Below are 21,278 nucleotides of genomic sequence, written 5' to 3' on the forward strand. Positions count from 1 at the left end.
ATGTATTGCAACGGAAGCTGCATGATGCATGTACCTAGGTACCTAAGGTACGTACATACATGCATATCCATTGTACTTCGTACAGTGACCCCGCCTTGATTGTGTTCAAAGATCCAAAGATTTAAATTAAAATCACGTGATTTCGCGACGATTAAACTCGCGTATAACGCGTCTCCAACTTCTAATACGCAAACTCAGCCCTTTCTCGTCTTAGACCAGGCTGATGATCTAAGGTAATAACACCAACACTATGGCTCCTACATCTCATGGAAGAGTTGGTCCAAATGGCCGTGAGAGCCTTGCGAATGGCTCCGTGAACAATAATAATGGCCCGCCACCGTCGACTCTGGCCGCGCAGCTGGTGGAAAATATCTCTGCTTCGACGCGCTCTTCTCGACCGGATGAGACAGCAGAGTTAAAGAAGTTCTTCGGCATCATAGAAGAAGTTAAGAATAAGCCTGAACTATTAAGAACCGCGAAAGAGCGAATGGAACATAATCACATGTTGATCTATGTCTATACTCGAGTTGTTCTAGAAGGCCTTAGATGGGATGACCCCTTTGCCGACAGAGTTCAGCTACGCGCAGATGCATTAAAGGCTGTGAATTTTTTGAAGATTACTATCAGAGAAACACCAGAAGTCCTGACTGCAACATCCGACCCAGCTTCGTTCCTCTTCAGGGGAGGCGAACCATTGTGGTTGTGGATCTTCCCGAAGGTCTTGAAAATGCTTGGGAACGGCCATTGCGCTGATCTAAGAGGCGAGATCGAGCTATTCTTCCATGAAATTCTTTTGACTGCCTCTCATACTGGGGTTCTGTGGCCTGTCCTACCACAGCTCCTTACATATATTAAGCTATGCTTCAACGGTAGGCGTGTAGTTGCTTTGGCTCCGTAGAGATGGTCTCAGCTGATAATTTATACAGCTATCATGGAACACTTCAAGGGGCTCAAAACCAATTCGATGAACCGAGATATCCCTATTCACTTACAATTGCCCCCAGAACCGTTTCTCATGTCTATTGCTAGTGGAGACTTAAAGCTACTTCAACAACAATGTACATACGTTATACCTTTGGCATCGCAGGCTCTACAACATGCCACTTGCCTTCTCTCTATCATATCCACACCTCTAACGCAACAGTACGCTAAATTCGACATCATGTCTAGTTTCCAGGAATATATTCCTTGGCTGTTTGACGCTTATCTTAATCTCCACGACACACAGGTTCGATGGCAATACATATTTCCTAGTGTTCTCCCCTTCCTCTTAGAAAATGCCTTGCAATTTTTTGGGGCCATCGAAACGACCAATGGCTTTGATACCTGTATTCAGCAGAAAACATTTACGCTACTAGTCCTTCTCTGCATGGAAATGTCAAGCCATTCTCTAGGACGACTTATAGCTGACGAGCAGGGAAATTCCGAGTACCAATTGCTCTGTAGGTCACTTGGCAAGGTGGCTAAGACTTGTCTACAATCTGAACCAATATCGCGACTCGTTACCTCGCAGCTGATACCCGCCCTTGAGAAGCCGATAATGGGAAATGAGGTTGCTATCTCTGGTACTGATCTATGGGTGAGTATCAACCTAATATTGGACAAGGACATGCTAATTCTAGTATAGAGGTGTTTAGAGCTGCTTCGGAAAGTGGCTACTGTTCCTGTGTCTACTTCGCTAGGTGTCGTGGCGCAGACCGACCAATTTTCCGACGAAGCACTCCGCCAGCAGGTTAATGAATTGAACATAGAAGTCGCAGATGCTACGGAATCTGAGCGGCAGTCGAAGCGAAGAAAGGTCTCGGCTGATTCGCTGTCGTTATCCAAATTGACCACTCGCTTATGGCATTTACTTGGGGTTGAGCCCCTGGCGAGTCTCGCAGACTTAAAGCCTATCTTAGAGTATGTTTATTTAGTTACCTGCATCGTCGGTTATATTTTACTTACATATAGTAACAGGACACAATTCCAAGAACTATCTGAATCCGAGTTATGCCGAATTATCGACTTGCTCGGCTACGTCTGTTGTGCTGCAGATGATACGCTTTTAATACATGAGAAGAAAGGTGATAAGTTCCTGCGACTCGACTGTTGTCATTGCCAGGCTCCACAATCATCATGCGAAAAGTCGTTCTACCTTGACCTCACTACAAAGCAAGCGGTTCAAGGTATATTTGCTTCGTTGGTTCAGCTTCCAAGTTTCCTCGAATCTCAGAAACCACGTGTAACTGCGATGACTGCGATGAGACGCATCGCAAAGCACTGTACAGATTTGGACTTTCTAGACATAGAAATTTCTGTAACTGCACAATGGTGCTTAAAGTCGCTCCAGAGCTCTGTTAGAGAGCTTCGTATTGCTGCTGGGTGAGTAAGTGTTAAAGCATTTATTCAATTTTATCTAACAGGTTTAGACGAACTATTACCGTGTTTTTATCTACATCAACTCATCCAAACATCACATCAAAGGTCGTACAAAGGAACTGCGCAAATGTTCTCAACATACTTCGGTCTCTTTCGGATCAAGACATGCCTCAGCTTACAGAAACCTGTATTTTAGCTTGGTCTCAAGTCGGAAGGTAAGCGCAGAAACCCAACACCGGTTCGAAATGATTACTAAATGTTTATATTAGTGTTATAGATGATGATCAACTAAACCTCGTACTCGTGAAGCTAGTTGATTATCTAGGGCATGAGAGCATGATCATATCTGCAGCCGCATTTGCCGAGGTACGAGTTTTTCGTTGTAATCTTTGTTGCGTCAGACATCTTACTCTAGGCAGATAGTAAAGCTCGCTCGCTCTCGGGGTATGGCCATTCGGCAATTCTTTGAACCGTTTTGGAGATATCTTGCCTTCTCCGCAACCAAGGATCTCACGACCCGCCCAAAACTGACAAAGCTATTAGCAGAGCTATTAGATATGAGCGTGGTGGAGCTGCTACTGTACATACAAAAATATGCTCTGCCCTGGCTTGTTCTTACCAAGAAGCGGGATGTTATTCAAAAGATCGCCGAAGCTCGAAACGAAAAAGAAGTCTGGCAACCGTGTCTGGACGAGGCCAACCTAGGTCCAATACTGGCTCTTTTACTTACCCAGGAGGCTCCTGATATTCAGCAATTTTGTATGGAGCTGTTGGGACATATATCGCCCCATCTTAATAAATCGGGTGGTCTTCTGGAGTTACTTCGAATAGAACCTATCGGGACTACCTTAGAACTACTCAAGGCGTCAGGCGATTCTGAAGAAGATCGAAAACCTCACGTGAGAACCCCATGCTCATACGGTTTGTTATAAGCCACGCTAATTAGACTTATAGATCCGCGGCGTCTTGAATAAAGTGGCAAGCATGATGCTAGCGGGGAGTGGAGAGTTGAAACAGAAAAAAGTACACGCATCAGGCCCCTTTTTGCAGAGGTATGCGCTGGCACTCATGGCCGGGCTAACTCAAGTCATCAACGATGCGTCAACCCGAACGCCGATACAGGAACGGAAGCGATACATAAAAGCGATGGAGGAGATGATTCGGACTGGTAAACAGTATATCCGTATTGCTCGCCCACAGGTAATGTCGATGCCTTGGCTTGCACTTAATACGCGCTGACCACAGAATAGATTTCCGCTTGTCTTCAGGCGGTAATGCTGTACGACGAACTTCGCTCCGCTGCATTTTCATGCTGGGCTGCGATGCTTATTCACTTGGAAGAAGAAGACGTCGAGGCTCTTATTGAAACGACATTCTTCCTCATCAGTCATTACTGGTCCTCATTCGACGAAGCAACCCAGAAGCTGACTCGAAATTTAATCGAATCTTTATTAGAAAAAGAGAGCGTGGTATTAGAAGCGATGATTAGCAAACTACCATCGTTTAGTCACATCAACAACCTGTTAGATATCGAAGCTCAACTGAGCAAGCTCCGTCAACCTGTCGACAGCAGGACAGCTTTCTCCTTGCTCGCAGAGAGAATTAGCCATGAGAATGATGGGGTCGTCTTGTTAGCACTGAGGGAGCTCGTATCCTATCTGCAGAGGCAGCAAGACTATTTACAGGCATCCGCCGTTAGTGAGCAACCTGACTCTGTTGTGCCTATTCTTGCTCGCTCGCTTCTCGATTGCTCATCACGATATAACGGCGTCCACGGTGAAATCAGCGATCTCTGCACCCAGTGCATAGGGTTGATAGGCTGTTTAGACCCAAACCGCGTGGAGACAGTCCGTGCGGAGAGGCAGATCGTCGTTAAAAGTAATTTTGAGCATGCTGGCGAGACAACAGATTTTGTTATATATATACTAGAGGAGGTTCTAGTTAAATCATTCCTCTCCGCGACTGATACTAATCTTCAGGGGTTCCTCTCATATGCTATGCAAGAGCTTCTCGACAGATCTGACATCAGAGCCGCCGTGGAGATGCAAGGCTCTCGAGAGGCAGCACCTATTTACCGCAAATGGCTGACGATGTCTGAAAATGCCCGGGAGGTCTTAATCCCTTTCATGACTTCGAGATACGTTGTCCAGCCAATGGCCCCGCAGAAGACAGAATACCCCATCTTTCGTCCCGGTAAGACAAGGTATGCCAACTGGATGCGGAATCTCACCCTCGATCTTATGCGCAAACCGCAAGCTCCATTTGCTCAGCTCATATTCGAACCCCTATGCCGGGTGATTCGAATTAAGGACCTGTCAACAGCGGAATTTCTATTTCCTTATGTAGTTCTTCACATTGTTGTTGGTGAAGATACGACGGACGAAGAGCGCTCAAATGTTCTTAATGAACTTCTCAACGTACTTCAACACGAAGTTCCGAATAATGCTACTTATGAAGAGAGGGAGAATCAAAAATTGTACTGCGAGGTGAGTTTCATATGTGTCTTCTTCATAATTCTAAGACTGACTATAATAGGCTGTGTTTCGTTTTATTGACTACGGTATGCGATGGTTACAGTTGAAGAGGAGTTCAACTAGCCTTAATCCGCGCGACCACGCTGCTATGGATAAAGTGCAAAAGATACTTGAATCCATTCCCGCTGAATTGATATCGAAGCGGGCAGTAGATTGCAAAGCTTACTCCCGAGCCTTGTTTCATCTGGAACAGCATATTCGTCAGGTGGACGAGGAGAAGAGAGGCACCGACGAGAGAGAGCGATTCCTTCAAAGGTTGCAAGACATATATACGCAAATAGATGAACCGGATGGCTTAGAGGGAATATCAGCACATCTGCACGTACTTGACATTAACCAACAGGTTCGAAGTCATCGGAAGGCTGGGAGATGGGCAGCGGCACAGACTTGGTATGAAATCAAGCTGGCTGAAGACCCTGATAATGTGGACGTTCAGATCGACCTCTTAACCTGTCTTAAGGAGTCAGGACAGCATGGTGAGCCGCTTCCCTTGAATATTCGGTTACGCTGATAGCTAATCAAGATCACAGATGTCCTTCTGAATTATGTAGAAGGCATCGAGAAGCACACCGCAATAACGACGATCAATCGGATAGTGCCGTACGCCGTAGAAGCGTCCTGGGCAACGGGAAGATGGCAGACGATGGAGAAATTTATTAGGAAGTATCAAGGAGATCTTACGGAAAATTTCAACGTATCAATCGCCCAAGCCCTACTTTGCCTAAAAAGGGGATCGACCAAGGACTTCGTCGATCAGATGAAAATACTCAGAGACAGAGTTAATGCTTCCATGAATTACTCAGTCACATCATCACTACAGGCGTGTCACGAGCCCATGCTGAAATGCCATGTTTTAACCGATCTAGAGCTTATTGCTGGCATTAACAACGATGGCAACCAGCATCCTCAGGAGGTGCTCAAAACTCTCAGCCGACGTCTTGAGGTTCTCGGATCTTATGTAAGCGATAAACAATATGTGCTCAGTATTCGGCGGGCAGCTATGAAATTGCTAGGGTAGGTTTCTGTGAATCACATAATATGGCTTGCCTTCGAAAGCTAATTTTAATAGGTCGCGATTCAGTGACCTGGATATCTCAGCTCTCTGGCTGTCAAGTGCTCGGCTTGCAAGAAAGACCAATTCCATGCACCAGTCCTTCAACGCGGTACTCCATGCTTCGCAGCTGGGTGATAATTCCGCGACCATCGAAAATGCCCGACTCTTATGGAAAGAAGGTCACAATAGAAAGGCAATACAGACGCTTCAGGGAGCTATTGATAGCCAAGCGTTTACCAGCCATAGTTTCACTGAACATGAATCCTCCGAGAAAAACCTTGAGTCACAACAGAGCATGTTGACTGCGCGTGCTCAATTGCTTCTCGCAAAGTGGCTCGATAGTGCAGGCCAGACTCATGCATCTGCGCTGCGGGAACATTATCGAAACGTCCCTAAAATCTACGGCACATGGGAAAAGGGTCACTATTACCTCGGCCGACATTATAAAAAGGTTCTTGAATCCGAAAAGGTTCTAAAACCAGATGATCAAAGTGACGAATATCTAACAGGGGAGACGGCGAAGCTCGTAATCGAGAACTACATCAGATCGTTAAACTATGGGGTCAAGTACCTCTACCAAACCCTTCCTCGGGTACTAACGTTATGGCTTGAGATGGGTGCCCAGGTCGATAAAGCGCCGGAAGGCAAGATCTCTCTTTCCAAAGAGCTTCACTATCGTCGTAAAACACAGCTCGAGTCGCTTCATAAGTATCTTTTCAAATCAATTCAGCGGCTACCTGCGTACATCTTCTACACGACTTTACCTCAACTGGTAGCTCGTATTGCTCATCCTAATACAGAAGTATTCATGATACTCGAGGAGATTATACTGAGAGTTGTCGAGGCTCATCCAAGACAAGCACTATGGAGTTTGTTTGCTGTTATGACATCTCGGCAAGCGACTTCTGAACGGAGGACGCGCGGTCAGCAAATGCTACAAAAGCTCAGGGGTAAAAATAAGAAGGTAGAAAACGGCGCTTACGATCTCAAAGCTCTACTGCGAATGGGCGAGAAGTTGGCAGAGCAGCTACTCATGGCGTGTAATAATGGGGATTTCCAGAGCAATAGGACGACAGTAGCTAGCATTACCCGGGATTTGAACTTCAATCACAAATGCACTCCGTGTCCCCTTGTCGTCCCGATCGAGGCCTGTCTCACGGCTACACTGCCTACCCTCACGGATAATGTCAAAAAACATAAAGCATTTTCGCGAGACGTCATTGTCATTCAGTCATTCCTCGACGAGGTTTTAGTGCTAGGTTCTCTGGCGAAACCTCGAAAACTCACGGCTCGCGGGTCGAACGGAGTAAACTATGGTCTGCTCATCAAGCCAAAGGACGATCTCCGAACTGACCAGCGGCTAATGGAATTCAATGGGATGATCAATCGATCGCTAAAGCGAGATGCGGAATCCAGTAGGAGACAACTGTACATTAAAACGTACGCCGTTACGCCACTCAATGAGGAGTGCGGTATCATCGAGTGGGTTGACGGGCTTAAAACACTTCGGGATATTCTCCTCGCCATTTACCGATCGCGTGGCATTGTCCCCAATTATCAACACCTGGCACAGATGATGAAAGATGCTGCCTCGGGAGACAAGAATACCAAAATCTTTTCAGAAACGATCATAGGAATGTTCCCACCCGTACTTCCTAATTGGTTCATTTCGCAATTCCCGAACCCTTCGGCCTGGTTTGCAGCTCGACTCAGGTATACAAGGTCGTGCGCTGTCATGTCGATGGTTGGTACCATTCTAGGACTCGGTGATCGACATGGAGAGAACGTGCTCCTAGAAGAAGGCAACGGCGGCGTGTTTCATGTCGACTTCAACTGTCTTTTCGACAAAGGCCTTACCTTTGCGCAGCCTGAACGGGTACCATTCCGCTTAACGCACAATATGGTGGCAGCAATGGGAATCTACGGATACGAGGGACCATTTAGACAGTGCTCAGAGCTGACACTAAGCATTCTTCGACAGCAAGAGGAAACGTTGATGACTATTTTAGAAGCTTTTATCTACGACCCGACGTTAGATCTACAGCGGGATAAGCGTAAAAAAAACGAGGTAGTCAGGCTTAACCCGCAGAGCGTGGTAGATAGTATTAAGAGGAAAGTTAGGGGTTTACTACCCGACGAGAGCATACCGCTTGGGGTGGAGGGGCAGGTGGAAGAGCTGATCAAGCAGGCTGTCAATCCGAAGAACCTGTCAGCTATGTATATTGGTTGGTGTCCGTTCTTATAGAAGAACAGTACCATTGCATTTTTATTCCATTTTCATAGCTGCTCGTTTCCTCGCTATGAGACTTGGGATGCGAGAAGCTCATTGTCACCGTGGGGTTTGGACATGATATTTTTAATAGTCATTCTCTACGCGCGGGTTCTGCATATTTAGGCTGTGTTTTTTGCGTCTTTAGATTGGAGGAAAAGGAGGTACAATGCAATGAAATATGAGAAAATGAAATGAAATAAGTTATCGATATTATTACGAATGCAAACAAATTGGGAAATGGTAGGATTTTCAAGCAGGTGATCGTTTCCCCTTAAACGAAGAGATGTGCAAATTAAATATACCGTAACTCAACCATGGTTTGGTAAGTGCGGTACAGTTAGTGTGTGAGTGGTGTACGTTCATAGGTACCTGCCTAGGTGAAGAATAAGGCACCTAAAGACACCTATAATTCATGCCCTAATCAATCAGGTTACCGCCTAAATTGTGCTACATAGGGCCAACTGTAAGGGCACAGCCCACTGCTAAGTAGACAGTTCGGGGTGTCTGGAGCTACCTCCGTGTTCGACGCGCTGCCAACGCGTTTCAAGCCCCCCGAACTCGTCTCCAATTCTTTCGATTTCAACCACCTTCCTTATTGTCTCCCTTTGACAACCTGAGGCCATTTTGTCTCTCCATTTATCCTCTTTATTTCGGATGTGTTGCATTTGACACACTTTTAACCTTGAAGAAACTCATCTGTGAAATTGCAGTTTCTTCAGCAATTTTCTTCAAAATTTACATATTCCACGACCTGCATCAATTAATATCTTCCCGAGGGTCGCCTCTACTACTACACCGAATCGCCACCATCTCATCTTATACGATTCTTCACCCACCTTTGATCCCATAGGTACCTACTGACTTGCCACATCCCAAGAGACTATACATTAGGTATTTCTCAAATCAATACGAGACAATTATGTCTTACCGCATTGGTACGTCTTAAGCTTTATTTTATTTATCCCTATCGTCATGAATATCACCCCTTACATTCTACCCCATCATCATCATCATCGTCTTCGCACTATACTATTTACCTTACCCAATTGTCTTCTTTCGTAGTATAGCTAACCTATCTTTTAGAGATCGCCAAGACTGGCCGTGCTGGCTGCCAGGATACCCTGTGCAAGAAGACCGGCGACAAAATCCAAAAGGGTGAGCTGCGTTTCGGTGTCTGGGTTGATTTGCCCGGAGCCGAGAATGGATCCTACAGATGGCGACACTGGTATGATAGTCTATTGCTTTTATAAATCACCAACTAATCCTTTCAAAGGGGCTGCGTCTCCGGTAAGACCGTCGGCAACCTTCAGGAGAAGATCTCCGATGGTGATGGTGATTACCAGTGGGACATGATCGACGGTTACGACGAGTTAGAGTAAGTCTTATCAATACACGGGTTGTGGTTCTTCCATTTTGCTAAATTTTCTCCCCTAGTGAGTCCCCTGAGATCCAAGAAAAGATCCGGCGTGTCGTGACTCAAGGTCATATCGATCCCGAAGACTTCAAAGGAGTAAGCTTTCCAATTTGCGGATTCCATTAAATCGTAACTAACAATTTGGTAGGATCCCGAATTCAACAAGCCTGGCCATCCGGCTATTCGTGGTCGTACTAACTCCAAGAAAAAGGCGAAGGATGATGAGGTCAGTCTATCCGCTGTGTCCCGTTTTTGCTTCTACTCACATTTGTTAAGGACGAGGAAGAGGATGCCCCCAAGAAGGCTGCTCCCAAGAAATCTGCGAAGCGTGGCCGCAAGAAGGCAGATGAGGAAGACGATGAAGAGGATGATGCCCCGCCTGCTAAGAAGAAGGCCACCAAAGCTAGCCGCAAGTCCAAGAAGGTAGCCGACGAGGATAAGGAAGAGGAAGAAGAGCCGGAAGAGGCTGCGCCTGTCAAGGCTCCGGCTAAGGCCCCTGCTAAAAAAGCTCGAGGCAAGAAGCCTGCTGTCAAAGCTCCAGCCCCTGAATCTGACGATGACGAGCAAGATGAGGAACCAGAGCCTGCCCCGAAGGCTAAGGCTAAACCTAAAGCGAAGGGCGGTCGCAAGGCTAAGGCTGCTGAACCCGAGCAGGATGAAGAAGATGACGAGGAACCTGCCCCAAAGGCAGCGCCCAAGAAGGCAGCACCCAAAGCAAAGAGTGGCCGCAAGACCAAGGCCGCCGAAGCTGCCGAGGAAGAAGTTGCTCCCAAGCGTGGACGAGGTCGAGGTCGTCCCAAGAAGACGTAAGTTTTCAACTTGAGTTAACTCGGGTTTGACAATCTAAGCTAACGAGAGGAACAGAGATGACAATGAGTAAAAGCTCTAAGTTCTTTCAGGCCGGACATATAGTTGACTGCAATTCCAAGACGTCATTCCTCTCCTAATCCATTGCAATGTTATTAAGGGGTGTTCAAGCAGATAATCCATGCGTTTCCTTTCACATTTAGTCAGTTCGTTAAGCAGGACAGTCAAGATGGAGGTCTTGATAATGATGCATGTAATACCAGCAGAATGAAGGCATAGATGGTAATTGTGCTTCGAGAGATACCAATTGATGCTTGAGATTGTTGCTACTACATCGGCGTATTGATTCTTGAGCTACACCTACCGGTACTCGCCATAATTGATGACCACAAAACTAGCATAGCAGGTATATACAATTGACTTGATGAGATCAATCAAATTTCCCAAATATCATCGAGATAGGTAGTATTGTATCTGTACCTATAGATGAATATCTTCGTTATATGCATACGAGTTACGTAATAGTACCTAAGGCACCTATGTAAGCATTGTATCATTGTGGATCCAACATGGATCCAACGTGGATCTAACATGGATTCGTCCCAACGTTAAACAACGGTGGACCTTCTCTAAACCATCGACTCTAATGCCAGATATTACTGATTATCACGATCCCGGTTCCAAATAGCATCTTTGTCGCGTAGAGTAGCCTCTACGCATCTGACCAAGATGCATCTACCGGCACAGACGCTATCAATTGCTCTGCTGTTAGCTCTGCCTGCTGCCGTGCGCGCCGTCTTCAAAGACGAGGTTGGCCACATCGATTTCCACCACAAGCTCCTCGGTGTTCCCCAACGCGAAACCACATTCTTCCACCATCCGAGGCCTCAGGAAAAGGCTAGCCTGCTATATACCCTTAGCGACTTGGGCGTTCTAGGTGCCGTTAATCCCGGCAACGGTGCCATCGTATGGAGACAGCTGTTAAATAAGAATGTTACGGATGGTGGTGGCCATCTACGAGCTGGAGAGGATGAGACATGGTTAGCCAGTGCTTTGGGCAGCTCCGTGCATGCGTGGGATGCTATTAGCGGCCGCAATGTCTGGACACTTGACTTCGATGGGGCTGTCAAGGACCTAGAAATTATGGAGATGACTGAGAAAGACCACAAGGACGTCCTAGCGTTATATCAAGAAGACGGTGCAACGGTTGCACGGAGGATACACGGTATTGAGGGGCGTGTGGTCTGGGAATTCAGGGAGCTTACTAAAGGTGTTCCTCTACAAGTCAGCACCAACGTCGAGAAGGTCTTTGTCGTCACTCTACATGGGTCGCTGTTATCCTACAACCTCCAGGTTATCGTGCTGGATACCCTTACCGGGAAGAAGCTAGACGAGATTGTCCTTGGAACTAAGGGTGAGGTACAAAAGCCGGAGGATGTCCAGTTCGTCGGTGCCAATTCTGCGGCTCCCGTCGTTGCTTGGACAGATAACACTTTAACGAAGCTCAAGGTCAACGTCCTCGGCTCTAAGAACAGACAGGAGTTCCCTCTCGTGGCTGATACGGTTAGTGTGGAAGTCCATGCTCCGCACACCGTCCGCTCTTCGCCGCATTTCCTCGTACACACTCGAACTAAGAAGGGAAGTAGGGCTGACATATTCCACGTCGATCTCAAGAGCAATGCCATCAGCAAGGCATACGACTTACCATTGCTCGAGGGTGGAAGTGCATTCTCCACTAGCTCGTCTGCTGCCAATGTCTACTTCACTCGAGTCACTGCCGATGAGGTCATTATTACTTCGTCCGTCTCTCATGGCATTTTGGGCCGCTGGCCCTTGAACACAGGAGCGGAAAAAATAGAGGCTGTACACGGTGTCTCTGAGGTCATTAAGAAGTCGGAGGATAACTACGCCGTTAGGTCAGCTGTCGTCACTGATGCTGATGACTGGACACAAATTGTCAATGGCGATGTGTCTTGGACTCGACCCGAAGGACTAAGTGGTGCGGTCGCTGCTACGTGGGCGGAAATTCCCGAGTCGGAAGATCTGGCGAAGACGTTAGAGGCCGAGGCGCATACCGATCCCTGGTCCGCTTTCGTTCATCGCGTGACTCGTCATATCGACGAGCTTCGATACTTGCCCGCGTACTTGCAAACAGTTCCCGAGCGTATTTCGGCTAGTCTTCTTGGCTCAGAGACTACAAGGTCAAGCGAAACCCTGACACGAGATAGCTTTGGATTCAATAAGCTCGTCGTTCTAGCGACAAAGCGCGGTAAGCTGTACGGTCTCGACACTGGCAACCACGGCAAGATTGTCTGGTCTAAGTCGGCAAGCGAGACCCCTGGAAAGAAGCCATGGGATGTGAAGGCTATCCATGCTGATGATGTGAATGGATTCGTTACCGTCCTTGGAGCTGACGGTGAATCCATTACCGTTAAATCTGATACTGGCAAGACTGTTGAATCGATACCGGCCGGTTTGTTTCCGGCGATTGAAAGTGCTGTTGTGGTGGACAGCGACGCCGGGCCCTGGTTGTTGCCTGTTGGTGAAGGTGGGAAGATTGCTGAGATAAATAGCACGTGGGCTCCCAAGCAGACTGTTGTCACACGGACGAGCGATGGCGGGATCAAGGGGGTGAAGTTTGTGACTAAGGGCGAACAAGCTATCGAAGTTCCGACTTGGACCTTCAACCCTCCTGCAGGGCAGAGGATCGTCGAGGTTGCAAGCCGGTCTACACACGACCCGATTGCATCTATAGGCCGAGTACTTGGAGACCGGACCGTCAAGTACAAGTACTTGAATCCTAACACACTCGTGGTCGCCGCGATCAACGAGCAAGCGGCCTCCCTCTCAGTCTACCTCCTAGATACGGTTTCCGGACAAGTGTTAACTTCATCTACCTACGAAGGTATCGACCCGACCAAAGATATCAGCTGTGCCGTAGCCGAGAACTGGTTTGCATGCTCTTTCTTCGGCCAATACAAACTGCGAGACTCTCAATCCCAGAGACTAAAGGGATACCAAATTGTCGTATCCGACCTATACGAATCAGATAATGCAAACGATCGCGGTCCGCTCGGCGACTTGGTTAACTACTCAGCCCTAGATCCGATCGATTTGCCCACCGGTCCATATCTCCCTTCTGTCGTGTCCAAAACATTTATCCTCTCAGCCCCTATCAAATCCCTCGCCGTGACAAAGACACGCCAAGGTATCACATCCCGCCAGCTACTAGCGTATCTACCGGAATCCCACTCTATTGTCGGCATCCCACGCATGGCCCTAGAGCCTCGCCGCCCCGTGGGCCGGGATCCGACTCCCGCGGAGCTCGAAGAGGGGCTGAGCAAGTACTTCCCTGCCATCGAGTTAGACCCGCGTATGTTGATCACGCACCAGCGTGACGTGCTGGGTGTCAAGGAGGTGATTACGGCGCCGGCGGTGCTCGAGAGCACGAGCTTGGTTCTAGCGTATGGTATCGATGTGTTTGGCACGAGGGTCACGCCTAGTCTAGCGTTTGACGTCTTGGGTAAGGGGTTCAATAAGTTGGCGCTCGTAGGCACGGTTGCGGCACTTGTTCTGGGTGTAGGTGCTTTGAGACCTATGGTAAGCTTTGCACTCCTTTTATATATATATTTTTGAGTGACGAAATATAAATGCTAACAATCCAACAAAGGTCCGGAAGAAGCAGATCGATGCTCGGTGGAAATCTTAAATGAATTAGATTAGGGGATACGAGGGAATATCACAAGTTTTAATATATTAAAACGGGGTATTAAACATGAAGTGATAGAAACGTGTAGATGAAGAGAAAATACGATATGCATTGTACATTATTATTGTAAAGGGGAAGCAGTGGTATCGTGATATCATGAAGAGGTGGTCAGATACTACGCGTAGGGAAGTGTCTAATACGAATAAACAAAATAAATAAATACGTCTCGTCTGTTTACTGTCTGGATTCCTTCCCGTCTCTCTATTTTTATAGTAGTCGAGACAGGAGATTAGTACCTACCTGGCATCCAGTGGTATACGCAGCATTAAACACATACAGTTAGTTGGTTAATTTGAAAATCTTTATTTTATTTTATTCTATTTGCCACGACATCTACTCTTCAGCTCGGCACAGCTAGGTATGACCAAAACATCGCCCCTGAATAACGAGAATAGTTCTTTACTTCTCATTTATTTTACTTCCCTCCCTCCCATTTTCGCTTCCTATCGCAATAAGCCTCGGCAAGGTACATAAATCACACACACGCCAGCCATCCCTTACGGGGTGAGCCTCTTCGGTGTGCGGGGGTAATAGCTTGCCAGATGTACACTGGGTAAGTTCAAGTACCACGCGACTACGCGGTCGAGACCGATACCTCCACCACCGTGCGGCGGCACGCCGGCCGACCTGAACACGTCGACGTAGTCCTTGATGCCGGGACTCGTGGGGTCGATGCCCTTCTTGCGTAGACGAGCCTCAAGCAGCTCGGGGATGTGGATACGCTGGCCACCGGACAGGATCTCCTGGCCGCGCATGAAGAAATCGTACGCGTTGGTGACCTTGGGGTTTTCGGGGTCCTCGATGGCGTAGAAGGGACGTGCGCCCTCGGGGAATTTGTCGAGCACGTAGAAGTCGGTACCGAACTTCTTGCGTATCAAGGCGCCTAGCGCCTTTTCTTGCGGGGTGCTCATATCCTCTTCGTCCGAGACGTTGCGGAATTCCTCGGGTCCTTCCTCACGTAGTAGCTTCTGGCCCTCGGCGAACGTGAGTCGCACTTCTTTACCGTGCTCCGGCAGTAAGAACTCATCTGATGGGTAAATAGCTCGGACGAGCTCGATTTGCTCCTTGCATCGCTCCTGGAGGCCTCGGAAAATGTAGAGCATGACGCCTTCGATCATGTCGCGGACCTCGTGGTAGTGGTCCTCGATCTCCATCTCCAGATCGAGACCGGTAAACTAGAAATTGTTAGTTAATTTACTTTATACAATAATTTGTCATTAATTAGAGTAAATCCTACCTCGGTCATATGTCGGGGAGTGTTACTGTTCTCTGCTCTAAATACCGGTCCGATACAGTAGACACGCTTTCGACCACCAGCAATTTCGATTTGCTTGTAGAACTGAGGCGATTGCGCAAGGAAAGCCTGCTTCTCAAAGTACGGTAGCGAAAACACGTTTGCGCCACCTTCGGAAGCAGCACCAATTAGGCAAGGGGGCTCGAACTGGACGAAATCTTTGGACTCGAGATATTCGCTGAACAGCTTTCGCACGGTCATCCGAACATCAGCGATAGCTTGCTGCACGGGTGCTCGCTTGTGCAGAGCAGGGTTGTTCAAGTGCGTAGACAAGCTCGCAGACGGCGCGGCAGCAGATTCGGCTATGCTCAGGTTCTCAACACCCTCGGTCGGTGCTGGGGCGGGTGCTGAGGGGTCCTCATCGTCGAAGCTGGAAATGGCCCTGTTCGCGGCATTGAGACCTAGGGGAAGGACCTCGGGACCAGAGGCGATCAAATAGACCTTTGTTAAGTGTAACTCGTAGTCGCTAACACGGCAGCTCTTGACGGGCTCCAGGGGCTTCTGGACGGTAGCCTCGACTAACACGAAACTCTCTAATCGTATGCCACCAACCCATTTAGCCATCTGCTTGCTGACTGGCTTGCCCTCGGCGCTGGCAGATATGACACCTTGTATAGACCAGTTGCGCTCCTCTCGCAGCTCGACGAAAGCCATCTTTGCGCCTTGCATACGGGAATTTTGAATCCATGCTCGTAGCTTGACAGATTTCCCAATATGCTCGTCTCCTAGATGTTTAAGTTGCACCTTATCTGCGGCAACTCTGGTGGTGGGAGTAATATGGCCATAGTTGTCCTTGGCGAGATCCTCGTTGCCGCCAGAAGCAGCTTTTTGAGCGGCGGCAGCAGCTTCTCTCTCAGCAGCCTTGCGCGCCTTTTCGGCTTCCTTCTTAGCCTTAGCTTCGGCCTTCTTTGCGCCCTTTTTGGACTGAGCGGGAGCTTCACCCTCGGCTGGAGGGGCAGAACCCTCAGCTTGGGCCGGGTCAACAGGGGCTTCAGACATGGTCTAGTGAGATTCTTGGGAGTTGTATAAAGTCAATTGAAGGAGTAATACGAGAACTAGATCGTAGAATTCCCCCTATAAATATGTCGCCGGCGTGAGCAACAACGTACGATGGGGTGATATATTAACTGACAGTTTTGACTCTTCCGGCGAACGTGTGACGCGGGGCAATTTTCTATTCTTGGTGGGATGTCGGCATGGCGGGGCTTAGATTAGATAATTCAAGTTACGAGGTACAGTACGAAATACGTCACGGTGAATCTCGCATATATGAATATTTAGTTTAGGAGCTAGGACCTCAACGGTTAACTGAATTTTTCTTCTCATCGACAATTCTCATTCTCATATCACAACCATCAAACCATCACAATATTCGACATAAACATCCCATCTATACTTCACACGTAAATCCATAATCCAAAACACACAAATAGGTGTCAATCATGGCCGAGACTCAAGTTCAGAGGCAGCAACCCCCAGTCTCAAAAGCCAAGTCCAAGAAACGCCCTCGCAACGACGAAATTACTTCCCGTAAACGAAGAAAGCAAGCTTATGAGGAAGAAGAGGAATACCTCGACCTAGAAGCCGGTGTGAACAAGAAGATATCCATGATTGACAGTCTACTCCTCGCAGACCACTATTCCAAGAAAATCAGGAGATTCGGAACGGAATTAAAACCAGTCGAGCTCAGCCAGTTGGACATATCACGTATGCTTAATTCATCCCACATCTTATCGAAGGCATACGGACACTAATACGCCAATCATAGCAAACTACATCACAGACACCACGTCTTTCCAAGAGACGAGGAATCTCGAGAATCTACCACAGTTCTTAGAGCAATTCGCAGACCCAAAGAAACTAGGAGAAGCACCCAAGGAAAACGGCGCACCACACACCATCATCGTCACCGGCGCTGGTCTGAGAGCCGCAGATCTTGTGAGGTACGTCCCTCTTTCTATCCTATTCTTATTCCCCTAATCCTAGCATTATAAGTACTCACAAAGCATAGATCCGTCCGAAAATACCAATCGAAAAACAACGCAGTCGCAAAATTGGTACGTAGAACACATCTAGGCCAATTCAGGGGCTATCTCAGCTAACTCCCATCCTCAGTTCGCAAAGCACATCAAAATCGAGGAAAGCGTGCAATTCCTCCAGAAGCACCGCACGGGTGTCGCAGTAGGCACTCCCGTTCGATTATCCGACCTAGTCGATAACTGTGAGTCTCGCTTCCCGTCTTCCCCTACGTGTGTCCTTTTCGCAGGTCTAACAGACATGTAGCCGCCTTAAACCTAAGCAAACTCGAGCGCCTGGTTGTAGATGCCTCGCATATTGATCAGAAGAAACGCGGCGTCATGGATATGAAGGAGACCATGTTACCACTAGCCCGTTGGCTGGCCCGCCAAGAGTTCAAGGAGAGGTATGCCGATCCTGAGAAGCCCCTACAGCTGCTTTTCTACTGAGCAGGCGTGTATGGCGTCAGTTAGTTGGTAAACTTGAGTTGCCAAAGATACCTATTCAAACGTATTCTTTGTAATCTCACGAGAGTGGAGGAAGGCAGTCAACATATGATACCCCGCAGATCGATGAGTCTTTCGTTAGTAATTACACATAGATTAACCCACCGAATAGAGGGTTCCCCCGTGAGATACGTTATATTATGAGAGACCGATCGCATTTCGTGCCCTACATACAAAGCAATATGTGATTGTAGCAAGCCCAGATAGGTTCGGTGCTAATTATCATCAGGCAATTAAGAGCCGGATGAATGGGATCGTGATATTTAATTGTATGGACAATTATCAGCATGGCTAAGCTTACATGGGTGTTCATCTGCACCCTAATAACATTCATGCCCCTCTTCTAATAGCAAATTTCCATACCCGCGTTGTAAATAAAATCGACAATGGAGATATGCTCATCTAGCTCTAGTGACTGCTCATGTCCATCCAGTAATCGAGCATGATAATAAATGCAATCCACAAGACCAGCCCGAAGAAAGATGGTCTTGACCGAGCCCCTTCAGTTGCTTCGGATACAGGTATCACCCAAGGTCGGCTGGATGAGGTGGCTGTTACTTCCGCTGCTTGCGACGTCTCTAGGAATGGACTAGGAGTTAGATGGTTCGAGGTGTAGGTGATAAGGGAATAAGACACCGTAATGAAGTCTGTAACGGTGGCAGTAACAGTTATGGTCGTTCCTATGCCGGCAATGCTTTCTTGTCTTAGTTGGAGATGTGGAACTTCTTTGACTTCTCGGCCGGCAAGATAATCTTCTTCGCGAGACCGTAGGAGTTCGTCATCAACTCTACCGGGAGCAGCCATATAAATCTCGGCGCCGAAGCTCATACAAAGCAAGATCGAATGGCTAAGAGCCGGGCCGTAATTATTCGAGTCGCATTGGGAATAGAGACACTGGAATAAGGACTATATAAAAAGAGTTAGTTACGTGGTAAGGAACTGTTGCAAGGAGAGACGACAGACCTTCTGGTAGTCTTTCTCGTTGCAGAGACACCTTGTGTCCAGGCACTGCGTCGCAAACATGCTGTCTACCATGCAACGGGAGGCACAACCTGAGATTGTATTAGCTTAATATACTGTGAAAAACTAGCAGGGACGCTGAAGGAAGACTTACTGGGCGGTCCAGTTGATGAGCTAGAAATCGTGCCGTTGCTAACTGCGACAGCAAGATGCAATAGGTTTGCAAGGAAAATCCGTGCAAAAAGGAACTTTGCAAACATCATCGGGTCTTATTGCTCGGTAATCGAAATAGAGAGTAGTCGAAGAGAGAGTGATTTATGTCGCGTTATGTGTCTTTTTTTCTACGGGTTTTCTGCTTTTCTAGATTCCGTAAATCCTATAAAGCGAATGACTAAAGACAGTAAGGATGATCACCAAGAAGATCAATCCGAAGAAACGAATGTTGATATTTGGCAATCCAAAAAAGAGAGAGACGTGTTGAGGAATCTGATTTTGTGTTGTAGTGTGAAAAAAGGAGACGGGAGAGGTGCACAACTTCGTCGCCTAAGTAGTAGGTCCTCTATTCTATGGCTGGGGCAAGTGCGCCTTGCCTTTATCAAATTTACGCATGTAGGAACTTTCGAGTACCCAAATCAGGAAGCTTAGCTCTAGTGCATAGCAAACCGGGAAAGTAAAACAATAAATTCATATCGAGTCGTGACTGCTTGAGTTGGCAAGCAAGTATCGTCTCTTGCCAAAATACACATTCGAAGTACCCAGGTATCAACGCCCGCAAATGAATATGTATTTTAGGTAATTCATTCTTCAGTAGGAGAACTTATGGGTTTGCTATAGGTATCAAGTATAGAAATATTTCAAAAATGTTGCTCTCCTATTTGTGTAGCTAAAAGACAACACCTCCCCCCTTTTTTCGGCTATATCTAAACATCCACATGCTCATTTTGACGTTTATATATACATTGTATTTAAGCTTCTAATGGGTTGAATAGTACTGAATAATATCAAGACCTGTATACTATGAACGACATGATGTGCATGGTAGCCGATACTTCCCTCTTCCATACCAGTACTTATTCATATTGAATCTGAATTGGTAGTTGGCCAGTGATTAAGAATGATCTGTGTAGGCGGAAGGATCTTAAAATCAGATCATTCAGTAGCCTTGAACTTGATATTATTTAATATCCTCACGGACTTAGTTTGTAGCTCAATTTGAAAGTGATGGCTACCTGTTTGAATGCATGGCTATCAGCTTGCAAAATGACTAAACTGGTGGATTGGAACTTGAAGCGAATTGGCCAAGCTTCAATGTCATACATAATTCCAGTAAATCTAAAAAAAAGTTTTAATTTAGGTCTTGAGCTAATAGTGGAAATATTTCTCAAGCAGTCTGTGATTTACTAGGCTGGTATATTGAACAAATAGCATCTGGGTAGCTTTTTGAGTCTCTCCTCGCTAGACTTCTTCAATTGATTTAGACAAAACTTTTTGCATTGACAATCCTTGTATAAGAAAAAGGCCGTCTGGCGAAATGGTATCGCGTCACTTTCCGGTATTATGGAATATGGTGAAGATTGTGGGTTCGAGTCCCACGGTGGTCGCTTTTTTGTCGCACTAAGCGTTGACACCTAATCATGCATGAGTTAGGTAGCACATATATTTTACTACCAATCAGAACATTGACACTGGATAACTCCATAAAATGTTTTTATGTTTTGCATAATGACTCGTCCTACCGGATACATTGGCCTTGAACTGACAATCTTTCGCAAATGCAGTCAGACACGGCCTTAAAAGCAAGAGTTAAAATGTGATATTTTGCCTCGATCACTAGCTGTATTGTTCCTGTTATATTTAATAAGGTGATTGACACCTAAGCTAGGACGTAGGTATGGTTGAGTTTAAGATGAACGATATGTTCTGTCCGGTTCAAATATGTATCTCGATTGCATTATCTTTAACAAGTAAGAAACCGTGGTCCATTGCGCCTGGTTTCATGGTATTTTTAAATTTCCAAAACCTTCAGATAGCTTAGACCGAGCTGTGTTATAGAAATGCTGGAGTCCGGTATGACGGCATAATGTTGAATTACCTGATACTAGCTAAGTAAGACAGTGTGCTGACATTATTGAACAAGGGCCGTGTATTAGATGACTTATCTGATCAGATGATCAGATGACCTTATCTAGTCATGTGACCTTATCTTATCAGGATTCCTAGTATAAGTACCCCTCATGGTCGCACACACCCATTTTACATAGCTTTAACCACATTGAATACAAGTCATTCCT

General features: G+C 46.9%; 6 protein-coding genes and 1 non-coding gene across 7 annotated transcripts; 5 read left to right on the top strand and 2 right to left on the bottom strand.

Moving 5' to 3' along the window:
• The first annotated feature begins 200 nt into the window (after window positions 1-200).
• Window positions 201-8,458, top strand: F4817DRAFT_277367 (uncharacterized protein). Its single transcript, XM_049299505.1, has 12 exons — window positions 201-869; window positions 927-1,579; window positions 1,628-1,902; window positions 1,960-2,364; window positions 2,412-2,576; window positions 2,631-2,727; window positions 2,781-3,260; window positions 3,316-3,561; window positions 3,612-4,847; window positions 4,897-5,371; window positions 5,426-5,909; window positions 5,965-8,458. The coding sequence occupies exons 1-12, from the start codon at window positions 251-253 to the stop codon at window positions 8,192-8,194; spliced, it is 7,365 nt and encodes a 2,454-aa protein (XP_049154560.1). The 5' UTR covers window positions 201-250; the 3' UTR covers window positions 8,195-8,458.
• A 275-nt stretch (window positions 8,459-8,733) lies between these two features.
• Window positions 8,734-10,887, top strand: F4817DRAFT_351806 (zf-PARP-domain-containing protein). Its single transcript, XM_049305127.1, has 7 exons — window positions 8,734-9,156; window positions 9,305-9,446; window positions 9,495-9,596; window positions 9,656-9,731; window positions 9,784-9,861; window positions 9,912-10,441; window positions 10,500-10,887. The coding sequence occupies exons 1-7, from the start codon at window positions 9,141-9,143 to the stop codon at window positions 10,513-10,515; spliced, it is 960 nt and encodes a 319-aa protein (XP_049154561.1). The 5' UTR covers window positions 8,734-9,140; the 3' UTR covers window positions 10,516-10,887.
• Window positions 10,888-11,026: 139 nt separating this feature from the next.
• On the top strand, window positions 11,027-14,388 carry F4817DRAFT_351808 (DUF1620-domain-containing protein). The gene is made up of 2 exons (XM_049305128.1): window positions 11,027-14,042; window positions 14,113-14,388. Exons 1-2 carry the CDS (start codon window positions 11,172-11,174, stop codon window positions 14,149-14,151), a joined length of 2,910 nt encoding a protein of 969 aa, XP_049154562.1. The 5' UTR covers window positions 11,027-11,171; the 3' UTR covers window positions 14,152-14,388.
• A 106-nt stretch (window positions 14,389-14,494) lies between these two features.
• On the bottom strand, window positions 14,495-16,693 carry F4817DRAFT_351809 (aspartyl-tRNA synthetase). Its single transcript, XM_049305129.1, has 2 exons — window positions 15,449-16,693; window positions 14,495-15,386 (listed from the first exon to the last, which is right to left on the bottom strand). Exons 1-2 carry the CDS (start codon window positions 16,502-16,504, stop codon window positions 14,709-14,711), a joined length of 1,734 nt encoding a protein of 577 aa, XP_049154563.1. The 5' UTR covers window positions 16,505-16,693; the 3' UTR covers window positions 14,495-14,708.
• Window positions 16,694-16,829: 136 nt separating this feature from the next.
• Window positions 16,830-18,163, top strand: F4817DRAFT_351810 (U3-containing 90S pre-ribosomal complex subunit-domain containing protein). Its single transcript, XM_049305130.1, has 5 exons — window positions 16,830-17,212; window positions 17,274-17,448; window positions 17,517-17,562; window positions 17,621-17,726; window positions 17,789-18,163. Exons 1-5 carry the CDS (start codon window positions 16,948-16,950, stop codon window positions 17,968-17,970), a joined length of 774 nt encoding a protein of 257 aa, XP_049154564.1. The 5' UTR covers window positions 16,830-16,947; the 3' UTR covers window positions 17,971-18,163.
• A 150-nt stretch (window positions 18,164-18,313) lies between these two features.
• On the bottom strand, window positions 18,314-19,424 carry F4817DRAFT_351811 (uncharacterized protein). Its single transcript, XM_049305131.1, has 3 exons — window positions 19,142-19,424; window positions 18,991-19,079; window positions 18,314-18,933 (listed from the first exon to the last, which is right to left on the bottom strand). The coding sequence occupies exons 1-3, from the start codon at window positions 19,248-19,250 to the stop codon at window positions 18,436-18,438; spliced, it is 696 nt and encodes a 231-aa protein (XP_049154565.1). The 5' UTR covers window positions 19,251-19,424; the 3' UTR covers window positions 18,314-18,435.
• A 1,080-nt stretch (window positions 19,425-20,504) lies between these two features.
• Window positions 20,505-20,588, top strand: F4817DRAFT_t146. The gene has a single exon. It is a non-coding gene; the product is annotated as a tRNA-Arg (tRNA).
• The last annotated feature ends 690 nt before the right edge of the window (window positions 20,589-21,278 follow it).

This window comes from Daldinia loculata (assembly GCF_022478755.1).
Source record: "Daldinia loculata strain CBS 113971 unplaced genomic scaffold F4817scaffold_79, whole genome shotgun sequence".
NCBI lineage: Eukaryota > Fungi > Ascomycota > Sordariomycetes > Xylariales > Hypoxylaceae > Daldinia > Daldinia loculata.

Excerpts from the sequence above, each read along its gene's own strand:
- F4817DRAFT_351808 (XM_049305128.1), top strand. The coding sequence starts at position 11,172 with ATGCATCTACCGGCACAGACGCTATCAATTGCTCTGCTGTTAGCTCTG. Across the intron at positions 14,043-14,112 it reads TAGGTGCTTTGAGACCTATG|GTCCGGAAGAAGCAGATCGA; the intron begins GTAAGCTTTGCA and ends AATCCAACAAAG.
- F4817DRAFT_351806 (XM_049305127.1), top strand. Across the intron at positions 9,447-9,494 it reads TCCTACAGATGGCGACACTG|GGGCTGCGTCTCCGGTAAGA; the intron begins GTATGATAGTCT and ends ATCCTTTCAAAG. Across the intron at positions 9,862-9,911 it reads AAAAGGCGAAGGATGATGAG|GACGAGGAAGAGGATGCCCC; the intron begins GTCAGTCTATCC and ends ACATTTGTTAAG.
- F4817DRAFT_351811 (XM_049305131.1), bottom strand. The coding sequence starts at position 19,250 with ATGATGTTTGCAAAGTTCCTTTTTGCACGGATTTTCCTTGCAAACCTA. Across the intron at positions 19,080-19,141 it reads CTCATCAACTGGACCGCCCA|GTTGTGCCTCCCGTTGCATG; the intron begins GTAAGTCTTCCT and ends ATACAATCTCAG. Across the intron at positions 18,934-18,990 it reads ACGAGAAAGACTACCAGAAG|TCCTTATTCCAGTGTCTCTA; the intron begins GTCTGTCGTCTC and ends CTTTTTATATAG.
- F4817DRAFT_277367 (XM_049299505.1), top strand. The coding sequence starts at position 251 with ATGGCTCCTACATCTCATGGAAGAGTTGGTCCAAATGGCCGTGAGAGC. Across the intron at positions 1,903-1,959 it reads GACTTAAAGCCTATCTTAGA|GACACAATTCCAAGAACTAT; the intron begins GTATGTTTATTT and ends ATATAGTAACAG. Across the intron at positions 4,848-4,896 it reads ATCAAAAATTGTACTGCGAG|GCTGTGTTTCGTTTTATTGA; the intron begins GTGAGTTTCATA and ends TGACTATAATAG.
- F4817DRAFT_351809 (XM_049305129.1), bottom strand. The coding sequence starts at position 16,504 with ATGTCTGAAGCCCCTGTTGACCCGGCCCAAGCTGAGGGTTCTGCCCCT. Across the intron at positions 15,387-15,448 it reads CTCCCCGACATATGACCGAG|TTTACCGGTCTCGATCTGGA; the intron begins GTAGGATTTACT and ends AACAATTTCTAG.
- F4817DRAFT_351810 (XM_049305130.1), top strand. The coding sequence starts at position 16,948 with ATGGCCGAGACTCAAGTTCAGAGGCAGCAACCCCCAGTCTCAAAAGCC. Across the intron at positions 17,213-17,273 it reads CAGCCAGTTGGACATATCAC|CAAACTACATCACAGACACC; the intron begins GTATGCTTAATT and ends CGCCAATCATAG. Across the intron at positions 17,563-17,620 it reads ACAACGCAGTCGCAAAATTG|TTCGCAAAGCACATCAAAAT; the intron begins GTACGTAGAACA and ends TCCCATCCTCAG.